General features: G+C 40.1%; 1 protein-coding gene across 6 annotated transcripts in view; it reads left to right on the forward strand.

Annotated features, from left to right (window-relative positions):
• The window catches only part of ndel1a (nudE neurodevelopment protein 1-like 1a), a 30,598-nt gene that overhangs the window by 1,556 nt on the left and 13,637 nt on the right, over window positions 1-15,405 (forward strand). For all 6 annotated transcript variants that reach the window (XM_029708130.1, XM_029708112.1, XM_029708121.1 and 3 more), the window contains exon 2: window positions 9,460-9,560. In XM_029708130.1, coding sequence (XP_029563990.1) covers window positions 9,466-9,560 — 95 coding nt within the window. In that variant the 5' untranslated portion in view covers window positions 9,460-9,465. The remainder of the gene's footprint in view (window positions 1-9,459; window positions 9,561-15,405) is intronic.

A 15,405-nucleotide genomic window follows, 5' to 3' on the forward strand; every position in this document is an offset into this window, starting at 1 on the left:
TACCTTTCGGTTACTGACCCAATGCTCTAATCTCGAGGCTACCTGCCACTCTGCTAAAAAATTCAGTTAAACGTTTGAAAATTGACTCATCTGACTATTTATGCACGATGACAATGCATGTTAGTAGCCTCATTGAGAAGCCTCTGACAGCAATTAAAAAATATGAAAATAAGTGCCTTTTTGGAAGGCTAACCTGTTAGAGACTAGCCAGGTAACATGGCATGAATGATAAATTGACAAAAAAAAAAACATGTAGTTAGCCAGCTAGTCAAAAAACCACAGTAAGCTCAGCCATCATTGATTAATATTTTGTTAGCTAGTGACGTTAGCAAAACCGCTTGATATGGTACAGGATTTTACTATGGGTTGTTGATTTCACTATGGACCTTGGCAGCATCATTTGGTAAGTCTCTGTTAACAATCCTACATGTCTGTAGCTAACTCTTCTGAACAGACACATAGCTAGCTTGCATTGACTGAATACTCATTTTTCTAGCCAGCTTTTTCTAGCCTAGCTAGCTAGCCTCTCCTAGGTTTGGCACATCTGAAATCCCTCACTGCAAACCATATTGAATACCATTTTATGCATAGTGTACACGATCTGCCTGCAAAAGTGACTTTATTATTGTGGGTATTACCATGCAGTTAGTTTACTAAGCTTGTTTGCTGTTAGAACATTAGTGAAGACATCAAACTATGAAATAACACATGGAATCATGTAGTAAACAAATCAAAATATACTTGAGATTCTTCAAAGTAGCCACCCTTTGCCTTGATGACAGCTTTGCACACTCTTGGCATTCTCTCAACCTTCTTTACCTGGAATGCTTTTCCATTTTTGTATGCTGAGCACGTCCAACTCATCCCAAACAATCTCAATTGGGTTGAGGTCGGGTGATTGTGGAGGCCAGGTCATCTCATGCAGCGCTCCATCACGCTCCTTCTAGGCCAAATAGTCCTTACACAGCCTGGAAGTGTGTTGGGTCCTTGTCCTGTTGAAAAACAAATGATAGTCCCACTAAGCGCAAACCAGATGGGATGGCGTATTGCTGCAGAATGCTGTGGTAGCCATGTTAGTTAAGTGTGCCTTGAATTCTAAATAAATCACAGTGTCACCAGCAAAGCATCCCCACACCATCACACCTCCTCCATGCTTCATGGTGGGAATTACACATGCAGAGATCATCCGTTCACCTACTCTGCGTCTCACAAAGACACAACGTTTGGAACCAAAAATCTCGAATTTGGACTCATCAGACCAAAGGACAGATTTTCACCAGTCTAATGTCCATTGCTCATGTTTCTTGGCCCAAGCAAGTCTCTTCTTCTTATTGGTGTCCTTTAGTTGTGGTTTCTTTGCAGCAATTCGACCACAAATTGACAGTTGTGGCTGTTTCGCGTAATGTATTGTTGTCTCTAACTTCTTGCCCTTTGTGCTGTTGTCTGTGCCCAATAATGTTTGTACCATGTTTTGTAGGGATGCACGATATATCGGTGAGCATATCGGAATCGGCCGATAAAAGCTAAAAATGCCAACATCAGCATAGGACCGATGTCTGGTTTAACGCCTATGCAAAACCGATGTCAAAGCTGACGTGCATACCTATATAACGTAAGTAGATGACGTAATGACGCCACGAAAAATACAGCGCTACACAGGACAAAAGCAGAAAAATACTGAGCGCACACTTCCAACAACTCGAGCAGTCATTTGAAAGAGTAAGAAAATTTCAGCAAGACAACTCAAAAGCGAAAACCATTAATGCCAAGATAATGGAATTCATTGCCCTTGACAATCAACCGTCCTCTGTTGTGGATGATGTTGGCTTTCGCCGACTGGTCGAGCTCCGGTACACACTATTTTTCAGATGTTGCCCTACCGGAGTTACACAGTGTTATTGAAACGTACATCTATGAGCTACTTGCAATGGACGGCACTGCTATTAGCTTCAAGACTGACATTTGGACCAGCGACGTCGGCCCCATGAGCATGCTGAGTCTGACAGCACAGTGGGTCGAAGAGGATTTCATGCTGAAGAAAGCCAAATTGCATGCTCAAGAATATGCTGGTTTTCATACCGCTGCTGCCATTTCAATGGCATTTGAGAACATGTTTGAAGCTTGGAAACATGAACACACTCCTAGCACCGTTCGAACAACTGACTCGAGAAATAAGCTAATCAACTGCGTCTGCCCTCTGTCATGGCATTGAAACACCTGCTCCACCTAACTGCCGACACTGACCGTGGGGTTAACTTACAAAAGTACGCAAGGCTGTGAACAAGCAATTCGGTGGCATTCTCTCTGAGCCTCTACTTTGTCGCCACCATGCTCGATGGTAGGTACAAGGACCGCTACTTCGATGCAGACAAGAAACAGGGTTTACGTGAAATGTTACATACACAATTGGAAAAGATGGAAACGGACACTTTCCTGTGGCGGTCCTCATCAGAGCCAGTTTCATCATAGCGCTTGATAGTTCTTGCGACTGCACTTGAAGAAACTTTCAAAGTTCTTGAAAATTTCCGAACTGACTTTCATGTCTTAAAGTAATGAACTGTTGTTCCTCTTTGCTTTTTTTGAGCTATTCTTGCCATAATATGGACTTGGTCTTTTACCAAATAGGGCTATCTTCTGTATACCAACCCTACCTTGTCACAACACAACTGATTGGCTCAAATGCTTTAAGAAGGAAAGAAATTCCACAAATGTACTTTTAACAAGGCACACCTGTTAATTGAAATGCATTCCAGGTAACTACCTCATGAAGCTGGTTGAGAGAATGCCAAGAGTGTGCAAAGCTGTCATCAAGGGAAAGGTTGGCTATTTGAAGAATCTCAAATATAAATATATTTTGATTTAACACTTTTTTTGGTTGCGACATGATTCCATGTGTTATTTCATAGTTTTGATGTCTTCACTATTATTCTGCATTGTAGAAAATAGTAAAAATAAAGAAAATCCCTTGAATGAGTAGGTGTGTCCAAACTTTTGACTTGTTGTGTGTGTGTGTGTGTGTGTGTGTGTGTGTGTGTGTGTGTGTGTGTGTGTGTGTAATTTATTTATTTAACCCCTTTTTGGGTAGGCACAAAACTACCTTCATACTTCCGTTTGTTTAAAAAAATAAAACAAATAAAACTTCCTTCAGACAAGTTCCGAGAACACCATGTTCGTGAGAGTTTCCCCTTTTCATAGTGCTCATAACAGTTTGTAGGTCAAACCGTTTGCATCCATCATACAGTTGAAGTCGAAAGTTTACATACACCTTAGCCAAATATATTTAAACTCAGTTTTTCACAATTCCTGACATTTAATCCTAGTAAAAGTTCCCTGTCTTAGGTCAGTTAGATCACCACTTTATTTTAAGAATGTGAAATGTCAGAATTATAGTAGAGAGAATTATTTATTCCAGCTTTTATTTCTTTCATCACATTCCCAGTGGGTCAGAAGTTTACATGCACTCAATTAGTATTTGGTAGCATTGCCTTTAAATTGTTTAACTTGGGTCAAATGTAAGTTGGGTGAATTTTGGCCCATTCCTCCTGACAGAGCTGGTGTAACTGAGTCAGGTTTGTAGGCCTCCTTGCTCGCAAATGCTTTTTCACTTCTGCTCACAGATTTTCTATAGGATTGAGGTCCGGGCTTTGTGATGGCCACTCCAATACCTTGACTTTGTTGTCCTTAAGCCATTTTGCCACAACTTTGGAAGTATGCTTGGGGTCATTGTCCATTTGGAAGACCCATTTGCGACCAAGCTTTAACTTCCTGACTACTTTGTTGAGATGTTGCTTCAATATATCTACATAATTTTCCTCTCTCATGATGCCATCTATTTTGTGAAGTGCACCAGTCCCTCCTGCAGCAAAGCACCCCCACAATATGATGATGCCACCCCTGTGCTTCACGGTTGGGATGGTGTTCTTTGGCTTGCAAGCATCCCCCTTTTCCCTCCAAATATAACAATGGTCATTATGGCCAAACAGTTCTATTTTTGTTTCATCAGACCAGAGAACATTTCTCCAAAAAGTATGATCTTTGTCCCCATGTGCAGTTGCAAACCGTAGCCTGGCTTTTTTTATGGCGGTTTTGGAGCAGTGGCTTCTTCCTTGCTGAGCGGCCTTTCAGGTTATGTTGATATAGGACTCGTTTTACTGTGGATATAGATACTTTTGTACCTGTTTCCTCCAGCATCTTCACAAGGCCATTTGCTGCTGTTCTGTGATTGATTTGCAATTTTCGCATCCAAGTACGTTCATCTCTAGGAGACAGAACGCGTTTCCTTCCTGAGCGGTATGAAGGCTGTGTGGTCCCATGGTGTTTATACTTGCATACTATTGTTTGTACAGATGAACGTGGTACCTTCAGGCATTTGTAAATTGCTCCCAAGGATGAACCAGACTTGTGGAGGTCTACAATAATTTTCCTGAGGTCTTGGCTGATTTCTTTTGATTTTCCCATGATGTCAAGCGAAGAGGCACTGAGTTTGAAGGTAGACCTTGAAATATATCCACAGGTACACCTCCAATTGACTCAGGCTAATTGACATAATTTATCAGAAGCTTCTAAAGCCATGACATCATTTTGGGGAATTTTCCAAGCTGTTTAAAGGCACAGTTAACTTAGTGTATGTAAACTTCTGACCCACTGGAATTGTGATTAAGTGACATAATCTGACTGTAAACAATTGTTGGAAAAATTACTTGTGTCATGCACAAAATAGATGTCCTAACCGACTTGCCAAAACTATAGTTTGTTAACAAGAAATTTGTGAAGTGGTTGAAAAACGAGTTTTAATGACTACAACCTAAGTGTATGTAAACTTCCGACTTCTACTGTACGTTTTCGTGAGAAGACCGATTTTTGGGATGTCTCATGGTCTGACAAACACCACTCTAGCTCTGCAACCTTTCACCGGCGGATGTGGTGGATTGAGACGCATCCAATGCAAAAAAAACTATCTGTAGCTTAAACTGAGGGATTTTGATAGGGAATTTTTTATTATGTTACTTGGTGCGTCAATCGATGCTCAGAGGTTAACAGACTTTGCTTGCTGAAAGAACACAAAAACATATGCTAGTGGGTTTTTGACTGGACTATACAGGCTTATTCGATGTTAGCTAACTACTTTTTTATTGTGGACATCATTAATTTAGCTTACTAATGTCGGGTAACAGTAGATCCGATGCCCCTGCCCATGTAAAAATAGCTGTATTGTAGCCTACAGATGAATAAGCTCAAACGCATGCAAGTGGATTTTTTTTTTACATGACTATACCGGCTTGTTAACATGATTATTAGCATTTCATTGTTCCATCTCAAATTGGTAGTTTTAGCTTTTAGTTTTGATCAAAAAGCGAGTGAAGTAGGTGTGCTGAACTTTCCATGACATTGTATCAGTATGGCTGCAGCCACATCTCCCTAAGCTTGGGCTAGGCACTCAAAAAACTTTAACATTATGTTCTAAAAGCATTTTCTTAACATGTTCAACAAAGTTACCTAACATTGACATGTAAAAGAAGGTTGTAGGTTGATTTGAGCGTTTCAGTTCCACTGTAATACTAGAATGAGTAGTGGCCTTCAAGTAAATCACAGAACAAGCTAGACTATATGGCAAATTGGCAATCCACTGCAGTATTCTGTTCATCCTCCACTGCAGTATTCTGTTCATCCTCCACTGCAGTATTCTGTTCATCCTCCACTGCAGTATTCTGTTCATCCTCCACTGCAGTATTCTGTTCATCCTTGTAGGATTTCTGTACAGAAAATTAAGCTGTTTTACTGCCTCGCTCACAGTCTGGCTCAGTCCTTTGTGGCCATGAAAAGTATTTTGTCACTACATTCAATGTAACTTGATGCCAGGGCACAGGTCAGTCAGTCAGCAACATTTGTTCCCAAGGTTTCTATCAATGCCACTAACTGTACTGCACAACAGAAGTATTGTCCATCTGTCTATTTAGCTAGGCTACCTCGCTCTCTTTTCTTGAGTGGTAGGCTATGGGAAATTCCATGGTTACAGAATTATGCTGAGACTGATTTTTTTCACTTTAAAATGTATGCCAAACAAAAACTATTGATTTCAAAGTTTAACAAACCATACAACTCTATGCACAATGACTACTTTGAACAGTTTACACAGTGTAAAACATTTACTGGAAAACTGAATTACGGTAAAATCTGTTTTATTCTATAACCAAAGTTTATATCTGCACAGTTCTTCCTGTAAATGTGTTTTTGTACAATTTTCTGTTGAAATTGTTAAAAGTAGCCCATGTGCATATGGTTTATTAAACTTGGAAATCAAATATTTTGGGGGGGGGGGGGGTAAACATTTTAAAGTGAAAAATCTGGAATTGCCCCTATCTAACACTTGGTTACCCACTTGTATTAATCGCAGGGCAGAAGGTTAGTCTTAGGGACTTTTTCACAGATCACGTAGCCATTTGCTTTGTCTCATGTTCTAAACATTTTTTTTTTTACCTTTATTTAACCAGGTAGGCTAGTTGAGAACAAGTTCTCATTTACAACTGTGACCTGGCCAAGATAAAGCAAAGCAGTGCGACACAAACAACAGAGTTACAAATGGAATAAACAAACATAGTCAATAATATAATAGAAAAGGTCTATATTCAGTGTGTGCAAATAGGTAGGATAAGGGAGGTAAGGCAATAAATAGGCCATAGTGGCGAAATAATTACAATATAGCAATTAAACACTGGCGTGATAGATGTGCAGAAGATGAGTGTGCAGTAGAGATACTGGGGTGCAAAGGAGCAAAATAAATAACAGTATGGGGATGAGGTAGTTGGATGGGCTATTTGCATGGACTCACTCTTGTGCAATAATAGTGTTTAACATGACTACCTCACCTCTGTAACTAACACATACAATTTCAAACACAGATTCAACCACAAAGACAAAAGGGTGGTTCTCCAATGCCTCGCAAAGAGCACTTTGGAGGGGAAAAAAACGTGGCAAAGCAACTCACTTTTTATACTGAAAGTGTTATATTTGGGGCAAATCCAATACAACACATTACGGAGTACAGCTCTCCATGTTTTCAAGCATAGTGGTGGCTGCATCATGTTATGGGTGTGCTTGTAATCGTTAAGGACTAGGGAGTTTTTCAAGAGAGAAGTAAATGTAACGGAGCTAAGCACAGGCAAAATCCTAGAGGAAAACCTGGTTCAGTCTGCTTTCTACCAGACACTGGGAGATGAATTCCACTTTCAGGAGGACAATAACTTAAAACACAAGGCCCAATCTACACTAGAGTTGATTACCATGAAGACAGTGAATGTTCCTGAGTGGGCGAGTTAGTTTTGACTTAAATCTACTTGAAAATCTATGGCAAGACCTGAAAATGGTTGTCTTGCAATGATCAATAACCAATTTGACAGAGCTTGAAGAATATTGAAAATAATATTGGGAAAATGTTGTACAATCCAGGTGTGCAAAGCTCTTAGAGACTTACCCAAAAGGACTCACAGCTGTAATCGCTGCCAAAGGTCTTTCTACAAAGGATTGAATCAGGAGTGTGAATAATTATGTAAATTTGATATTTCTGGCTTTTATTAGCAAAATGTTTCTTAAAAATGTACTTTGTCATTATGTATTGTGTGTAGATGGGTGAGGGGGGGAAAAAATCTATTTAATCCATTTTGAATTCAGGCTGTAAGACAACAAATGTGGAATAAGTCAAGGGGTAGGAATACTTTCTGAAGACACTGTACCTAGGCTTCTTCCTGTGGTGACCATTCTTTACGTTCATCAAAACCCCACATTCATTGCAGAATTGAGAGTGAGTAGAATCTATTTAAAATCCCAGTCTAGATTCCACATGTTCATTTGACCTACTACAGTACAGTTACGCCTCGATCACACCGATTAGCGTCATTGCGCAGTGTTATGCTGCACCATCTGGATATGTATGCAACAAAAGTTCAACATTCACCTTCTGCTACCATTTCTGTCAAATTTGTCTATGCAAACAGTTTTACGTATACGTTCAATAAATCCAACGTATGCACCACACAGAACACACTGCAACTGCCTCTGCAACGGAATGCTGCGAGGCAAACACAGCGTTCCATTGGAAATTAATGTACTTCTGGTGTAACAAAATGCAATGACGCCGTTGGTGTGATCAAGGCGCTAGGCTCTTACATCCTAGGCAATTGATATCAAAGGTGGCAGGTAGCCTAGCAGTTATAGCGTTGGACCAGTAACCAAATGGTTGCTAGTTTGAATCCCAAAGCTGACAAGGTGAAAAAAATCTATCAATGTGCCCTTGAACAAGGCACTCAAACCAAATTGCTCCAGGGTTGCCGTTTAATAATGGCCGACCCTGGCCGTGACCTCACTCTGCGAGGGTGTCTCAGGGAAGGTTGGGATATGGGACAAATATAAGCACCCACCAAAAACGCTTATTTCTTCAAATAATTTCTATTGTCATTCACTTGCAGCCTTTTATCAGATTATTCTACAGTGCCCACATAAACCTACTCCGTGAGTGGTTAGGCCTGTATCAACCCATAACGCTGACATTTGATTGGGAGCAATATAGCAGCAGTCTGTCATACAGCAGTCTGTCCCCCCCTCCTCCCCATGGCCTCGGCTCAGGGCTCCGGGCTGGTTTCATATGCAGCGCCTCACCTCCATTCCCTTATCTCTAATTATGGAGTAACTGTGATGAATGGGACTTCTAGTCATACTTTTACCTCAGGGAAATGAGTGTCTCATTTTATACCGCCACCTATTTCACTTTTATCTTCGCTATTCACTGCATATATTTCCTTTATGGAGCAGTAGCTGTGGACTTCACATAGTAAGAATAACACTCCAAGGAACTTGCAATAATGAGTTGTTCTCCATGGTCCTGCAGAACATTAAGCTAGTCGTAATTGAACATGCTCAAATGTACTCATTGTATCTTTTACTCTTTTACTTTCGGTTTTGTACACCAACCTCTCTTCTGCAGACTGCAGAAGAGAGGTTCTATGGCTTTGGCACACAGTGCCTAATAAATGATTACTGGACAAGAGTTGAAACTGCTGAGTTGGTCACCATTCCAGTCAGTTATGTGTTTTGTAACTCGATACAGAAGAGAGGGCACTCAACCATTACGCATAAACACACTCTGGCACTCGACTACAACTGTACAGAGAAAGCTTGAGAAGATGTATTGATTGAAAAGGACCGAGCAGGGTATTGCAGGTCATTCTGTCAGCAGTGTGTCTAATGAAAAATGTCCTCCGTGTCACTGATGGATACTCTGTGTACTCTAATCTGGTCCTATTCTATGTCCTTTTTGGCAAAACATCTAATGTATCATATTTGCTACGGTGGTTGTTTATTGCCGCTCAACTTTTTTGACCCAACAGTGCTACTGATATATATGATTGTTTGTTTGTTTTACCGTGTGCAGTTGTGTAATAGAACTTGTTTCTATTGACTTTTCAGATCTACATGTATACCATGGACACTGATATGATTCCAAAATTCTCCTCGAAAGACGAGGAGATTAACTTCTGGAAGGCTCTTTCCCTCAAGTACAAGAAAAAGTAAGATCTGCACAAATCATGCCTTTTGTGTTACGTTAATGGTCATCATCAGGCTTAACTTTTACTTGAACTCACAAGGAACTCCGAGGTGTTACAGTATGATGTTTGAATCCTGTGGTTTCACTGTGTGCTTGGGATCAGAGTAACACTACCTGTACTTTAAAATCATGAATACTTCTGAAAGGAAATTCCCCAGCAAGACTTGTTACATGGACCTCAAATGGCTTTCATCATTCTGTCATTTTAAAGAGCTGTAATGAAGAATAGATCCAGTTTCACCTGTGAAAGTCCTTTATGTAAGACCTTTTTAGGAATGTCCTTCAATGCTCCTTTATACTTCCAAAGGCACAGATCTGGTTTCACATTAAAAACAGAAGCCCTAGTATGTCTCTCCATTCTAATATAGTCTACTGAATGGGATTACGTAATACCGGTGTTAGATTTATCTTTTCTCATCTGTGAGAGACTGGCAGTGGGCAGCAGACATCACTCTGCTCCCTGTAATGGAATTATCTCTGGTCTATTTCTCTCAATGAACATCCTCATCACACAGCATAGGCCTACTGCTGTTTGAAATAAGACTGCTGATAAGATCACAGTGGACCACAGACACACCCAGCACTAGGGGAAACTACAACCAGTTATATAAGGGGAATTTCCATGTTAAAGGACCCATGAGCACTAACATGTGAAGTTCATAGGAGCATGCCACATTGGGTGTAAAATGAAAGCTAAATGTCTATTTAATTTTTTTATTTATTAAGGCATATATTTTTCAACCATTTTCCTACAAATTAGGAATAAGCAAAGGCTTTGATTTCTGTTCAAACAGATGGAAAAGGGGGTCTCTCTATTTTTTATTTAACCTTTATTTAACCAGGTAGGCTAGTTGAGAACAAGTTCTCATTTACAACTGCGGCCTGGCCAAGATAGAGCAAAGCAGTGCGACACAAACAACAACACATTGTCTTAGACAACATCTATCAGAAAAAGCCTTAAAAGGTATTAGAAAGCGCAGTAATGTTGAAGTAAAGACCACTCCCAACTAATATCAACACTTATATTTAATTTTGAAGAAATTATTTACCTTCTGTAAGTTTAAGAAACATTGCCTTGTAATTCTGTTTCCAAAAACCCACATCTTTAAGATATTTTCTAAGTTCACAGTAGTAACAAGTAAAGGTAGACCTACCAATTAGTTAGTGGTTTTACTGATATCAAGTTTGTTTATGATTTATAAAGTGATTAAAACTCGTAATAATGTTATAAAATCGGAATTTAATTGGCTACAATGGAAAATCATAGTCACAAACCACAGTTGGTTCACCTGCTACTTTCCTTCCTTCCACTGGCATACTGTTATGTTCAACTCATAACTGTTTTCTTTCTTGTTCTGTCATCTGGTGGTCAAAGCGTGAAAGAGTGAAAACAGTCTGGACAACCTCTCATTCTCCCTATGTCTCTCATTCTCATTCTCATTCTCATTCTCTCTCTCTCTCTCTCTCTCTCTCTTTCTCTTTCTCTTTCTCTCTTTTTCTCTCTCTCTTTTTCTCTCTCTCTCTTTTTCTCTCTTTCTCTCTCTCTTTTTCTCTCTCTCTTTTTCTCTCTCTCTTTTTCTCTCTTTCTCTCTCTATAGATAGATAGATATGCTTTACACACTTACTTCTTCTGGCTCTTACTGACACCTACCTTCATTCCATTTACCCACTGAGCATTGACCGGCACTGGACGTCCATTGAGGTTGAAAAGTAGTTCAAATTTGGTCAGTCTGCCCTGGCCAGACCAAATCTAAACCAATCATAGACGTTTATGTTTCACATGTTTGGACAGTACAGTAGAGCACAGTATAAAACAGTAGAGTCAGGGGTCACGTTAATGCAGAATTATCCATTTTTCACACTGAAAAAAAGCAAAAACGCATGAGAATTATCTTGCTGTGTTTAGTGAATGCCGATTTTTAAAATGCTTCTTATTATAATATCTTCTCGGCATCAGACTAATTTTGTGCTTCATTTGCACTTTTCCATTCGGATGAGAATTCACAAACAGGCATTCTATCAGCAGACAGTGCTCTGACTGATGTGTAGCTACTTGTCTCCGGTACTTTTCTCGGTGTAGCCTACCTACTTTTCTCTGATACAATGCAAGATTAACTTCATGCGAAGCATTAGGAAATGTAGCTGGCTACATTCTTTCTATGGTAAACATTAGAAATATGATGGCCATGCATTGTTTTACCAAAAATAAACTTGCTTTTTCATTGAAAGATCATTTACTTGTGTGGCGGTAGCCAAATAGTGTTGCACTTTTGTTGTCATCTGATGAAAATGAAGCCACATTTTCTGCCAAATGTGTTGCACTAATGTATTTTCGGTGATGGAAACTATAGTTGCACGCCCCAAATCACTCTATTGAAGCAGAAAAACACTGACTTTCAATATAAAAAGCAGGTGAAATGGTTGAAGGTCTGTGTGTTGAAAATGCTGATTTCTGAACTCTAACGCAACCCCTGGTAGAGTACAGAACAGTAAAGAAAAGTAGAGTACTGTATTGTAGATTATAGTTCAGTACAGTAGAGCACACTAGAGTACAGTGTACTGTACTGAAAATATCTGCTGAACTGTACTCTGCTGTACTGTGCTGTACTCTGCTCTACTGTGCTGTACTGTGATGTCCTAACTTGTGAAACAGACTAGAGGTCGACCGATTAATCGGAATGGCCGATTTAATTAGGGCCGATTTTCAAGTTTTCATAACAATCGGAAATCGGTATTTTTGGACACCGATTTGGCCGATTTTATTAATTTTTTTACACCTTTATTTAACTAGGCAAGTCAGTTAAGAACACATTCTTATTTTCAATGACGGCCTAGGAACGGTGGGTTAACTGCCTTGTTCAGGGGCAGAACGACAGATTTTTACCTTGTTAGCTCGGGGATTCAATCTTGCAACCTTACGGTTAACTAGTCCAACGCTCTAACCACCTGCTTTACATTGCACTCCATGAGGAGCCTGCCTGTTACGCGAATGCAGTAAGAAGCCAAGGTAAGTTGCTAGCTAGCATTAAACTTATCTTATAAAAAATCATTCATAATTACTAGTTAACTACACATGGTTGATGATATTACTAGTTTATCTAGCCTGTCCTGCGTTGCATAAAATCGATGCGGTGCACATTCGCGAAAAAGGACTGTCATTGCTCCGTGTACCTAACCATAAACATCAATGTCTTTCTTAAAATCAATATATATTTTTAAACCTACATATTCAGTTAATATTGCCTGCTAACATGAATTTCTTTTAACTAGGGAAAATGTGTCACCTCTTGCAACAGAGTCGGGGTATATGCAGCAGTTTGGGCCACCTGGCTCGTTGCGAACTATGTGAAGACTATTTCTTCCTAACAAAGACAGCCAACTTCGCCAAACGGGGGATGATTTAACAAAAGCGCATTTGCGAAAAAAGCACAATCGTTGCACGACTGTACCTAACAATAAACATCAAAGCCTTTCTTAAAATCAATACACAGAAGTATATATTTTTAAACCTGCATATTTAGCTAAAATAAATCCAGGTTAGCAGGCAAACAAGATCACTTGTTAGCAGGCAAACAAGATCACGCACTTTCGTGCGTTTTGCCAGCAGCTCTTCGCAATGCTTCAAGCATTGCGCTGTTTATGACTTCAAGCCTATCAACTCCCGAGATTAGGCTGGTGAAACCGATGTGAAATGGCTAGCTAGTTAGCGGGGTGCGCGCTAATAGCGTTTCAAACATCACTCGCTCTGAGACTTGGAGTAGTTGTTCCCCTTGCTCTGCATGGGTAACGCTGCTTCGAGGGTGGCTGTTGTCGATGTGTTTCTGGTTCGAGCCCAGGTAGGAGCGAGGAGAGGGACGGAAGCTATACTGTTACACTGGCAATACTAAAGTGCCTACAATAACATCCAATAGTCAAAGGTATATGAAATACAAATCGTATAGAGAGAAATAGTCCTATAATAACTACAACCTAAAACTTCTTACCTGGGAATATTGAAGACTCATGTTAAAAGGAACCACCAGCTTTCATATGTTCTGAGCAAGGAACTTAAACGTTAGTTTTCTTACATGGCACATATTGCACTTTTACTTTCTTCTCCAACACTTTGTTTTTGCATTATTTAAACGAAATTGAACATGTTTCATTATTTATTTGAGGCTAAATTGATTTTGATTTATTATATTATGTTAAAATAAGTGTTCATTCAGTATTGTTGTAATTGTCATTATTACAAAAACATTTTTTTTTAATTAATCGGCCCACTAATCGGTATAGCCTTTTTTTTTGGGGTCCTCCAATAATCGGTATCGGCGGTTAAAAATCATAATCGGTCGATCCTCTGAAATACACGTCTATGATTGGTTCAGATTTGGTCTGGTACAGACCAACCAAATGTGATCTTGTTTGGAGGCAGCGCTCAAGAGAATAATAACCAGTGTGTAGAATAATACCCAAATATGCAAAAGAAGGATATTGCATATTTCTACCTTTGCGTACCTATTCAGTATACATCACCACAAAGAGAATGATATTCCTGTCCATAATTATGCATTTCTGTATAGTGCAGATCAGAGACCCATGTAGGCCAAATTCCGTCACTGAAATTCCGTTACCGGGTGTAAATCCACTTCACTTACTGTAGTTCAATAACCAAAATAGATGTTTTTTTTTCAACGTCAGTGTCATGTCATAGCTGACACCCTATTCTATCTGCAGACATCTTTGAATCTTAATTCAGAGCAAATATGTAAATTGTTAAAATTAGTCCATGTGCATAGAGTTGTATGATTTTGTTCAACTTTGAAATCAAGGGTTTTTGTTTGGTAACATTTTGAAGTAAGAACAAATCTGAGTCTCCGCCTAATTCTATTACTGTGGAATTGCCCTAAGGCTCTCTGGACATTTACACCCAAGGGGATTCAAATCCACTTCCCTTTGTATTGCTCGATTTAAATGTGTTTCCGATGAATTTGGTAGTGAAGCAGTTGTACAATATTCTTCCTTAGTATCAACAATAGATGCTCTTGCTTGAGGATTCCCCCAAACTCTGTTGCAAAAACATTTTTTGGTAGTAAAGTGAGGAGGATGGTCGTGTTCCCTGACAGTTCAAGGATATCCGATAGGGACATCTGCCTCAAGCTGTTCAAAGGCCACGAGGGTGCTGCTGCGTTTGGAATAAACCACAGATGGAGGAAGTGGGCTTTCCCCTTCAAAAACACCACTGCCCCCAGGGTCACAACACAGGACACCCCATAGAAGGACAGTGAGTTCTGTTTGATGGCTTTCCTGGCTCCAGGCTCCCCTTCCACCCTGTCCCGCCAGTCACATGCCTGTAGCGTGCCATTCCGATGGCCCCCGGACACTGATATTTTTAGAGCAGCTGTGTGTATATCCATGGCTGTAGCGGGCGCCGGATACATACTTATATAACCACACTCACCCCCCCCCCGAAACGCTGTTAAGCTGTGTAACAGTACAAATCCCGTGTGAGCTTTGTTACCCTAACAAGTCCAACCGTAACGCCGGCACGTTTTAATTAACGGGAGCTGAGCTAGAGTGGGGTTTGTGAGACAAGGGCTGATCCCGTAAGGAGCCGGGTCTTTTTACAGAAACGTCTGAATGGTTTGAGCTACACAAAACACGCTCTGCCCTGGTCACATACCCACTGTAAACAACCCAACCTCCTGGTTATTTATAGAATATCTACTGGTGCACTGAGCAACAGACAGTCTGTTTCCGTATGGAGAGGCCAGGGTGGACTAGTGACGAGATGTGTTATCAAACAATGAGGGGAAGTCAAAGGGTTC

Source organism: Salmo trutta, chromosome 2 (genome assembly GCF_901001165.1).
Source record: "Salmo trutta chromosome 2, fSalTru1.1, whole genome shotgun sequence".
NCBI classification, from domain to species: Eukaryota; Metazoa; Chordata; class Actinopteri; order Salmoniformes; family Salmonidae; genus Salmo; species Salmo trutta.